At 35.8% G+C, this 12,372-nt stretch overlaps 1 protein-coding gene across 4 annotated transcripts in view; it reads right to left on the bottom strand.

Moving 5' to 3' along the window:
• Positions 1-12,372, bottom strand: part of LOC120525127 — a 124,336-nt gene that overhangs the window by 94,424 nt on the left and 17,540 nt on the right. For all 4 annotated transcript variants that reach the window (XM_039747173.1, XM_039747191.1, XM_039747182.1 and 1 more), the window contains exons 3-5: positions 11,678-11,734; positions 11,124-11,168; positions 9,977-10,030 (exon numbers count right to left, since the gene is read on the bottom strand). In XM_039747173.1, coding sequence (XP_039603107.1) covers positions 9,977-10,030; positions 11,124-11,168; positions 11,678-11,734 — 156 coding nt within the window. The remainder of the gene's footprint in view (positions 1-9,976; positions 10,031-11,123; positions 11,169-11,677; positions 11,735-12,372) is intronic.

The following is a 12,372-nucleotide window of genomic DNA, read 5'->3' as shown; positions in this document are numbered from 1 at the left end:
TCATTATTTATATTCGCATTTCATGTTGTTATTATTTATTTAGTGTCACATTTCACAATGCTTTTATTTATTTTCATTTTATTTATTTATTTGAGTATTTATCCCTGCATCAATTCAATTTCTAAACCGACTTTATCCGGTGCAGAGGCAGAGTCACAGGGAAGCTGGAGCCTATCCCAGGAAGTATAAAGCACTTTTCTTTTCTTTTCTCTGTGCCAATTAAATATTACATAAATCTCAATCATCAGATTACAGTGTGACAACTTTGCCAGTCAGTATGACACATGTAACCATGTTGGGCCAAGAAAAACTCAACTAAAATTTAGAAAGGCATCCATCTTGTCAAAAAGTTATTAAAATCTGGGTGGTCCAGTGCCATTTAACCCTTTGCAATGGCAACTGAGCATCACAATGAAACCTCTTCATTGGATATGCAAGTTTGCCAGCCAATTTCACCCATGAACTTATGTTGGGCCAGGAAAATCTCAAATGCAACATAAAAAGGAATTTTGTCACAAAGCTATAAAAATAAGGGTGGCAAAATTCTGCACAACCCTCTATAGCACCTGTTAAACATCAAAGTTAATTCTAGTCATAATTCTAGTCACTAATGGGAATGTGACAAATTTGCCTGTTAATTTGAGCGAGGTACTTACATTTGTCTGTGCAAACCTCAACTGCAACTTAACAAAGGCATCTGCATTTTCTCAAAACTGTGACAATTGGGTGCTGCAGTGCCATTAAGCCTTTAACAGGACCCATTAAATATCACAGTTAATTTCCTTCATTGACAAGTTTGCCAGTCAGTCTGACCCATGTAACTGTCCTGGGACAGCAAAACTCAATTCCACTTTAACAAAGGTATTCACTTTTCTCTGAAAAGTGGGTCAACAGCATCAACCCTGTATTTTTTATTATTATACTTTATTAATCCAGAAGGAAATTACTTGGTTTTTCGCATACCCCTTGGGGTCAGAGCGCAGGGTCAGCCATTGTACAGCGCCCCTGGAGCAACTGAAGGTTAAGGGCCTTGCTCAAGGGCCCAGCAGAGTAGAATCTCTTTTGGCAATGACAGGGATTCGAACTGGCAACCTTCGGGATACTAGCACAGATCCTTAGCCTCAGAGCCACCACTCCACCCCCAACTGTATAACTGTGTAATGCCAGTTGAACATCACATTGAAATCTGTTCATTAAATATATGGGAATATGACACATTTGCCAGTCCATTTGATTGATGTACCCAAAGTTCAACTGCAACATCACAAAGGCATTTTTCTTTTCTCAAAACTAGCGTAGCCCAATGCCATATAACCCTCGACCGTGTCCATTACACATCTAATTACATTCATTAGATATAGGAATGTGCCAACTTTGTCTGTCAGTTGACCCATGCACCCAACTCATATATAACAAAGGCATCTGTCTTGTTACAAAGCTGTGAAAATAAGGGTTGCCCAACATCACCTAACACTTTACTGTGCCCATTTGACATCAGAGTACACTTTACTCATTAGATATGACAGTGTGCGAAGTTTGTCACTAAGCTGGGCAAAACTGAACTGCTATTTAACAAAGGCACCTGTCTTGTCACAAATCTTTGAAAATTAAATTGGTCCAACTGGATGTAAATCCTTTGTATCCGATTAGGTAGAAAATGTGGAAAACAGATTTGTTTTATTCCAAAAAAAGGCCCATTTTACTCTTAGTGATGCACGTTAATATCTTTTTATGCTTCTGAATATTTTGACTGGCTCTTAACGTTGAATAAGTAACTGCTTTTCACTAGTTGTGTGAATGAGAAACTGGCTGGATGTGAATAACTTCAGTCTCACTTGAAACCGTCACGTTCTCCACATATCTCTGTGGGCTTTATGCCAGACCTCCTGAAGACTCGCAAGTGAAGTAAACAGAGGATCCAATGACGCACCCTCGTAATTAATTAGCATCATAGCCTGGGCCAATTTCCCCACGGACATTCACTAAATGCTGCTACAATAAACTCTAGCCCCCAAGACCTCCAGTTATATCACAAACACGCAACACCGAGGCGGCAAATGAACCGACGACAAAAGCTTTACATGTTATATATGGATTAGGGTCCCTGTTCAAAAGAACTCCATATTTCCACCTTTATGCGTAATAACAAAAATCGATTCTTTCTTCTTCGATAGAGAATGACTTGTGCATCTAATGACGTATTTTTGATAGTTTGTTCACACTTGAGAGTCATACTCGTAATTTTCAGAAGCAAGCATATCTTTCAGAAGCACAAGCATATTTTTTAGAAGGTAATGTAATTTTCAGAAGCGAAAGTGTAATTTTCAGAAGTGCAAACATAATTTACATGCGTAAAATGTAAATTTGACTTAAATTATTATAAGTTATTTTTTGACAGCAATCTTACTCCATAGGTGGGCTGCAGGTTGGTATTTACCAGAAGCAAATAAAGGCGAATGTAACGTCATATTGAGGTCAATTAAGCATCAATACAAAACACAACTTAAACGCATAGGTTGCTAAGAGCACATTCATTTAGCCAAGATTTGAACACCCGTGTGGACTGGGCCTTATTAATTTTCTAAATGGCAGTAAAGAAAGGGCATATGTGCGTTTTTATGGGTGACACCACGTTTCACGTAATACAGCCTAATTTGCAATTGCAAGGCAAGAACTTTGTGTACATGTATGAGCCGCTTGAAACTTTCCATGTAAAGCTGGCCCTGCTTGAGTGCTGTATTGTGAAGGAAAATGTGTTTTTTTCTTATATTTTTCGATCCATTTTATGTACAGTATGTGTATATTTATATAATGTATACAGTTGTTATAGAACAAAGGCTCACTATCAGTTTAAGCCTAAAATGGTGATGGGTTGACCATGTGATAAGTTTTTTACTTTAAGGCTACATCCACACTATCAACGTTTCACAATAAAAAAACAGAGTTCTTAAACAAAAGCAATATAGTAGATTTTGTACTATTTTCAAAAGTATCCCCGTTCAAAGTGAAATTCCCAAAAACACGATCTTTGCCTACACTGGGTTTGTGGACACTGGCAGCAAACTCCTTGTAGGGGCTGTAAATTCAATTCAATTCCTGTGTTCTTTACGCACTATCAAAACTATCCACATGTGCAGACTCTGATAGCATGTTCATAGCACAGAAAAAGGAAGAAATTCTCTAATTAAGCAACTGGAGCGAATTACCCATGTGTCATCATGTGTCATCTTAATGCACTGATTCAAGTTTAAAATGTCTTCAGAACTGGCGATGGTCATCTAAACAATAATTAAAATCAAAGCAAAAGTTAAAGCGACACTTTTAAGAAGTGTTGAGCTCTATGTTCCTCTGCGAGATAATATTAACAGTCCACACCAATCTGCGTGCATCTTGTACCAAACAACATTTATAAAACTAACTCAATGGAGAAAATAAATAAATGTATGTGTGCATCAATATCATCTCTTTACTCAATTGCGATTTTGTGTCTCTCTCTCTGTCCTGTAATATAGTGAGCTCGGCTACATTCTACACCCATCCACTTCTTTAAGCGACTTATTATTCATTTTGTTGTGGAAAGCGCTCTTCCATAAGAAACAGATTAAGTTTAAGTAATACATCCTGATTAGAGGCATTCAGTGGAGTTATTTACAATCCTATTTTCACAGGGCTCTTAATTTTTCACGATAACATTAATGTCGCCAGCCACGGGGTTTATTGCAGAACTGTAGCGAGTGTTAAAAAGTTTGCGTTTTACTAATGTATGTAGCATTCATACTTTACAAAACACAGCTTAGATGCATACTGGTAAACAGCACAGCAAGTGCCATGGAAAGTAACCCTTTATTGCCTTCTATGTTTTATTTTTATGAAGGGTGAGCAGTCAGGGAATGAGCTGTTATAATAAACAGGATCCAATTGGGAAAGGGCCATGAAATATGCACAAACCAATTAGAGTGTGATTATATTGTAATCTTTTTAGTTAGCCAATAAAAGATGCCATTTTGATTGACTTCTCACTAGTATCAACATCATAACACTCTGTTTTTGCATGTTCACACCAAAACACTGACACCATGTTTTCAGAAGTACAGTGGAACCTCGGTTCACGACCATAATTCGTTCCAAAACTCTGGTCATAACCCAATTTGGTTGTGAACCGAAGTAATTTCCCCCATAGGATTGTATGTAAATACAATTAATCCATTCCAGACCGTACGAACTGTATGTAAATATATATTTTTTAAGCACTAATATAGTTAATTATACCACAGAATGCACAGCGTAATAGTAAACTAAATGTAAAAACATCAAATAACACTGAGAAAACCTTGAACAACAGAGAAAACTAACACTGCAAGAGTTCACGCTATAGCACTACGAACCGCTCGCTAAAAACACTTTTTTAATGAGTTTTAAGCACAGGGAAAAAAATTAACATTTGAAAAATCCATAATTTAATAAACAACCAAGAAAAGTAACATTGCAACAATGCACACGCGCGCCTGTGTGTGTGTGTGTGCGTCTGTGTTTCTCTCTCTCATGTGTGTGTGTGTCTCTCTCTCACGTGCACCTGTGTGTGTCTCTCTCTCTCGTGCGCCTGTGTGTGTGTGTGTGTCTCTCTCTCTCTCTCTCGCGCTAGCTTGCTGCACAGGGAGAGACTGAACATGTGCATAAATCATCGGCGAGCAGAAACCGAAAGGGAAATTGGCTTGTTCGTATGTGGTCTTGAACAGATGCAAAAGTCTGGCGATTTGTATGTGTTCTGAGACGTTTGTGAAACCGAGGTTGCACTGTATATAGCTCTGGAGTTGAAAACAATGGGTTAATGTGGCCAACAGCTGAAAATGCACACAAATGTATGTATTTATAAATGAGAATGCCTTAGTGTAGACAGGGCCCAAGTTTCTAACTCTCATAGTAACTTTCCACAGTCTATAGTATGATTAACATCCCTCTATCTGTCATGTCTCATCTATGCCTTTATAATCTTAAGAATTTCTTTGTGTAGTTTCATGCAGTCAAACACAGTTATTTTCTCTTACTGTACTCCAGGAGATTTGCTGAAATAAAAGAATATTTATTTAAAAAGAAATCTACAGCATATCCACAGAGAAGAAAATAGCACTTTCCACTGCTGCAGCATCACCACAAGAAAAACAAAATGCAAGAGAATTCCCTGGTGCACACATTCATGGAAAGAATGATGAACAATTTCAAGAAGCAGTTTGAGAACATCACTATCTGAAATGAAGCTTTCCACTTTTTATGGAAGGCATTCTTTGTTTCTACAGATGGCCACAAGGCTAGTCCGATTCCTGTATAAAACATCTCTTTAAGCGCACAGAATAAAACACAAGAAGTTAGTGTGTGTAGCGTCTGGATTAACATGATTACCAAATTCACATGTAATAGTGCTAATAATAATAATATTATTTCCCAAAAGTAACCTGGAGACCACTGGTGTAGAAGGATTTAAAATAAGACAAATGCAAGTATACAAAGGAATTTTGTTTATGGATATAATGAATTGAAAGGCTTTTTTTTTAAATAGCTTTTTAGATACAAACATGTACGTCTGACTGCCTTTTCTTATTTAAACATGACACCTGCTAATGTACTGTTTTTTTATGTTGATAATTACGAAAATAAATGAAAAATAAAGCATATTATACATCACTCTACTCACAATGATGGATGAAATTAAAGTGACCTTTTATAGTTTTATTTACATAGAAACATTTCTCTCCTTCCTGGAAATCAGAGAATTTTGCACTAATGATTCTGTTTTACGAATATGAATCAAAAATCTTTATTAATGCATTTGTGGTATAGCAAGTCCACGGCTTCAAAAATATGGCCAGTTTTAAATCCAGATAGCCGTGTCAGTCTCCGTGGGCGCGACTGCATGACCGCGGCGAGTTAGTGAGGTAATTAGGGCGACTCGCACCTGCACTTGCGGGTGCAGTCGTTTTATATTGCTTCATCGGCTTCCTGCTGCGTGTGATTAATGCGCTGCGCCCACGGAGCCGGCTAAGTACGGGCCAGCACAGATGGATCAGAAGGAAAGAAAGGAGATCAAAAGACAAGGAGGTTAAAAGACATGAAAGGCAGTCTTGGGAGGACAATCTGGTCAACTGGAAGGAGAAGGCAGCACAAGCTAGAGCCCCGCGAAGGAGCGTAGGCTGTTGGGACACTAGAGGCTAGTTGGCCTCACTGAATTTTTAGATGGAGTGGGGCGAGCAAGGCAGACTGAGTGAGCGCGAAGGAAGACGGGAGGAGAGCTGACCTCGGATAGCCTGGCTGCTCAGATTGGAGGCAGCCAGGACGGGGTCGGCAGAAAGAAGTTTATGGCTGCTGAGTCTCTGCCAGCTACGCAAGTAATGGGTGAGCCGGGGAGAAAGAGAAGGAGGTGGGCTGAGGTCATGAGGAGTTAGACTGCATTTTAACCTCTGATTTTAATGGAACTATTTATTGGATTTTACCCTCACTTTTCACCTGGTTTATGGAGATATTTATGTACCTTTTTTTTTCAGAACACTGCACTATGGAGACTTTTGGTTTTGTTTTTGACTGTTCTCAATAAAAGCACTTGAGCACTTTTCACCATCCCCTGGTTCAATCTGAGATTTGTCCTCATTTGTCAGGTCATCTCGGTCATAACTATTGTCGGTGTTGGGTTCTACAGACTCTCATATGTGAAGAGGGAGTTTGGAGGGGACCGGCATCATCACAGCATCCAGTCAGGAATATTTTGTGAATTAGTGGAATTTTATTTTAAAACACAAGACTTTTTCAGAAATTCAGTTTTTTTTGTGTACACTGGAAATATGGAAACACAACAGAATTTAAAAATTTCACTCCTTTTTGTCAGTATTGTAACTCTTCATGTTACTCACTAATGACCACATAATTCTAAACTTTGTAACTGAGTTAAAAAGAGGGAAAAAAATGTACACATTTTCCTGGAATTGATAGGGTGCCAATTATAGTCAAACTAGAAAAGAAATTAAACATAAGACAGATAAATTGAGAAAACTGAACTAAAAGATAAATCTTACATGTCTGTATAGAAATGATTTAAATGAGAATTTGATCACCTTATGATTAAAATATATTCACAGTTTTTTGCTCTTGCATCTGCACTGAAACTAAGCTTCACTGTTTTGTAGCCAATATTTTGAAGACTGAGGTGTCACCACAAATTTTTCTTCACTTAATTCTTTAAATGAAATGAAAGTACAAATACTGTAAGTCAAAACTATTGAAAATGGAACATACTGCCTTGCTACAGAAAATGTTCAGTTAGAAAAATGTAACGTAAAGGCAACCAGATTATAAGAGGTCCTTACGGTCTTGTCTCCCTTGTTTAATTTATTTAATTTTACACTTGAAAGTGTATTTCATTAAAGGTGAGGTACAATGATGTCTGTAATTTAGCATAAAAATAAGTCATTCTGTATTTTTTTTTTTTTACATTCCTTATCAAATATTGCCTACTGGAGTCCTATGGAACTTTATTTTGAAAAGTACTATGCTATTTTGCAGCAAACACTGAATTCTTTCACATAGATATTGCCTGCTGCAGGTTACATTATCATGCATGCGCATGCTTCAGTCTAATGATAATTACTGAGGGAGTGGTTAAGCACTAGCATAGTGTGTAATCAAGTGACAACAGCTAAACAACAGTTATAGATACGTATTTAATTCTTCCTGTGTTGGAGTAAATGGAATCTTCCCAGTTTAGAGTCACAGGGAGCCAGTGATTATCCCAGCAGCACTGGGTATAAGGCCAAAAGCAAACATGGTGGACAGAATGCTGGTCCTTTGCAGGTCTAAATCGCACAGCCAATCAGAAAAGAATGTGCTGCATTCAATCCAGTAACAAAAACCTAATAATAAAGTATCAGTTTAGTTCAAATGCAGTTTAGACATTTTGAAACAGTGTGATCTAGTGGTGCAATAGTGTTCAAGCCTTGAATCTCTATGGGCTCTGGTTGGAAATGGGTCATCGACATGGAAACTTTCTTCTGGTTAACCTATACAGTGGCAGAATTGTTAAAAAAAAAAAAAAAAGCTTCTGTAGTATTCCTCGGTGTACAAATTCTAAACACAAACTTCCTTGCCTTTATACACCATTGCAACACTTATTATTGTAGGCAGCACTTTAAATCTGATGAGTGCACAAAGTTCATATGGAGCCTTAAGATTGCTGCTGTGCCTTTTTAACTGGAACAACTTTGATGTCGTACTAACACAGGAATTGGATTTTGAAAGGGAAAATGCTTGTCACAAACTGTGAGAGTCCATACTGAGAGAAAACAGCACAGCAGGCACCTTCTCAAAGGAACACAACTATGAAGAGGCACCTGCTCCTGGTCGGTATAAACAACTTAACATAACTGCAATGTTATTAAATTATTTTTTTTCTCACTAACAATATGAACCATAAGTTTAAATCATGTGCGTCTGCATGTCTCAAGTCAGAAACGTAGCAACTCACATACAACAAACATAAAAAAATGTTTGAAAAGAATGTGACGAAAATGGAAAACATGAATAAAATATGGTTATTTAAGTTTCTGAAAGAAAGCCAAGAAATGGCATATGAGCATTTTTTGAGTGGCACCACCTCTCATCTAATTCAGCTTAATAGTGTTCATAAGATTTATATATGCTTTTAAATCAGTTCATTTTTTTTCTCTGTCTGCAGCCACCTGACTCACAAAAAAAACCAACACATATGACATATTGTACGAGTCATCTTGATGTCTAGTTATGGAAGATGTCAGAATCTTTGGGTTTCCACACTTTCTTTGGCCCCCTAGACCTGAAAAACAATCATTGTTAGACCATTTTTGGACTATACTTTGTTCAAGAGATTACATCCTTGTGATAAAGAATAAACCAATTGGTGTCTTCAGCAATAATGATCAAAAAGAGTTGAAGGTCTTTATGCCACATCAACTGACCTCAGGAGTCATCATCTAATGGGACACGAGGGGTCAAAGTAACTTCTTTTCACAAAACTTTTGGGTATGTGAAGTGTTGTTTTATGTCATTTTTGAGGTTGCTGATCATAAATGTAATATTTTTGATATTTGATTCTTTACTGGTGGTCCTAACAATCTAAGAGTTGCTCCCAGAAGGTTAAAAAATTACTTATTTTAAACATAAGCGTGTTGGTGATCGTTTTAAACTATTTCAAGGTCAGTGAATATGAATAGGAAGTCATTTTAACTTTTTTGTTTTTTACTAGGGTTCCAGCACTCTCTGAACCTCTATAAGAGGGAGAAAAATGACAAATGTCTGCTACAATCGGGAATGTTTACACTTTGAAGATTTAAATTGCAAGGCAAGAACTATAGAGATGCATGCACATATGAGGAGCTTGAAGCTGGCCCCTGTCTGTATGATATACTCAGGAAAGAAAGTGGCACTTTGCATTGATGTAGCAACACTACAAGATAAGCAAAATATAACAGCATTCCTCAATATGCACATTAAGGAAAGGCTGACAGACAATTTCAAGGAGCAGTGCAAGAACATTTGAAATGAAATCTTCCACATTTTAGGACAGCTGTTCTTTGTTTTTGCAGATGGACTATGGATTGCTGAAGCCAAAAGGCTACTTCATCACTCTCTTCCCTCTTTTCAACTGGAGAAATTAAACATGACCTTTTACAGTGTTTTAGATACTCATTTTCCTGTCCTTGCTGGGAAGTTAGATCATAAGTCATGCAGGTGAAGACTCAAAGTACTTTTTGTATGGTGTCTACTGAGTAACAAAGTGCTGGCATCTACACTGTTAGATCATGTTGCACTGACGATTCTGTTTAATAAACCTTAAAAATATCACAATGTTATTTTAAAATATCACTCCAGTTTGTACAAGTTACTTTTCACTTTACACTTTTATCAAAAATGTAATCCTGTAATTTTATAATCCAGTTACACAGAATAATATATTTACCTTACACACTTTCTTGGCAATGATACAGTGTTAGATATAATTGAAGCAGTCAATCTAGGAAAGATAATAAAATTCATAAATAAAGGTTTACCAATAAACAAAGATAAAACTCCTTTTAGGAAAAAAAAAGAAAAAAAAATCACCAATTTCTATATAAATATGTTAAATTGAGAAATCTACCACCTTATGATTTTATAAAATTGAAATGAAATTAAATTCCACTTTAAATTGATCCATCTATTTTGATCAATATTTTTGCAATTTTAAGTATCATCACTTATTTTTTTCCACTGAATTATTCAAATTAAGTAAAAAAATGCAAATATTGTTTTTAACCAATAAATCAAAACCTGTCTTTTTTAATGTTATTGAAAATGGAAGCTTTCTTACAGCCCATTTTGAGTTAGAAAAAAAGTTTGAATTAGCATTTGCTGCGCTAATTTGAGTGTTCATTAGAAAAATGATATATTTCATGACATCAAAATACATAATAAACAAGAATAGTTCTGTCATATATTTGAAATATTAAAATGTGTGCTCTCATTTAAACGTTTAAAGTCAAAATATTTTCAATTGTAGTAAAAATGTGTAATTTTAAACCCTGATAGAGGTCCGAAGAGGGCAAGATCCCTAGTAAAGGATCAACAATAACATTGTACTGTATTCATAATCACTGGCCTTGAAATAGTCTAAAATGTTACCCATCATATTTATGTTTAGAGTTTGTCTATTTTAACCTTCAGAGAATGACTCTTAGAGGACGAGGGCCATCAGCAAAGAATCAAATTATATCTATAAATAGTGACAAAGTGACCTTTTATAGTTTTTTTTATATATAAACATCTCTCCCTCACAGAAATCAGAGAATATAGCACTACTGATTCTGTTTTATGAATATGAATTAAAAACCTTTATTAATGCATCCAGTCAGGAATATTTAGTGAATGAGTGGAATTTTATTATAAAATGCAGGATTTTTTCAGAAATTCAGTTTTTTGTGTGTACATGGGAAATAGGGAAGCACAATAGAATTTAAAAGTATTGCTCCTTTTTGGCGAAGTACTGTAACTCTTCATGTTACACAATAACGACCACATAATTCTATAGTTTGTAATTTAGTTACAAAGAGAAAAAAAACAATATTTACCTTACACATTTTCCTGGAATTGATAGGGTGCTAGTTATAGTCGAACTAGAAAAGAAATGAAACATAAGACAGATAAAGTGAGAAAACTGAACTTAAAGATAAATCTTATATGTCTGTATAAAAAATATTTAAATGATAAATTAATCACCTTATGATTAAAAAATATTGATCTAACAGTTTTTTTGCTCTTGTATCTGCACTGACACTAAACTCCACTGTATTTTCCCCAATATTTTGAAGAATGAGGTGTCACCATAAATTTTCCTTCATTTAATTCCTTAAATGAATTAAAAGTACAAATATTGCAAGTGAAAACTGTATGTTTTAAAACTGAAAATGGAACATATGCCATCCTACAGCAAATTTTCAGTAAGAAAAAATATTTGCTTTCAAGTTGGGGCTTATTTAAAAATAAAGGTTTCTAAAGTGATTTAACATATTCTCTGAAAACCATGGACATTCCCTTTAGTGTATGAAACTTTTCACTTTACATTTTTTTAACATGCAATAAATGTGTCAAACAATCCTAAAATTTGTAAAAAATATGTATTTACCTTACACATTTGCATGAAGCAGATATAATGCTAGTTACAGTAGATGATTCAGGTAATCTGAGGAATAAAAAGAAACATTTATTAACATAAACAGCAAATTGCACTTAAAAATTATAAATGTCTATCTCGAAATGGTTTAAATAAGTGCAAAGCATACAATTATTTAACTCAGAATTATATATCGAGCACATCTGTCTCATTTAAAATTGTCCAAAATGTTTCCAGGGCAAGATCCAACGAACGCTGCAATCAAGTTCCAGCCCCACTGGGTCACATGTTTTGGGCCTGCACCAAATTAACATCATTGGGCACAATTACACTGCAGGATAAAGTATATGACTATCATAATAATGACAAAAAGACAACTAACAAAGGAAGACAGTCCAGTCATTATAACCCTTCAAGTTATACTGTAGGTCTTTCCTTTACAGAAATTGCAAAGAAAGCAAAGGTATAAGTGAGCACAGTCTCCTATACCATCAAAAGATACTTGGAAACTGGAGGAAGCTGACAGCAACAGATGTGATAGACCCAAAGTCACAACAGAATTAGAAGACAAGTTTCTAAGAGTCTGCAGCTGGCATTACAGGCACCTCACAAGACATTAGCTTCAAGCACAGCTTAACAATAACTAATTGCCACTTTCAACTGTAAAAAAACACTTGAAGCTGTAGGTTTGACAGATCGAGTGGCAG

This window comes from Polypterus senegalus, chromosome 1, assembly GCF_016835505.1.
Source record: "Polypterus senegalus isolate Bchr_013 chromosome 1, ASM1683550v1, whole genome shotgun sequence".
Lineage (NCBI taxonomy): Eukaryota > Metazoa > Chordata > Cladistia > Polypteriformes > Polypteridae > Polypterus > Polypterus senegalus.
Note: the sequence above shows the minus strand (reverse complement) of the source record. Positions and strands in the feature narration are given on the sequence as shown.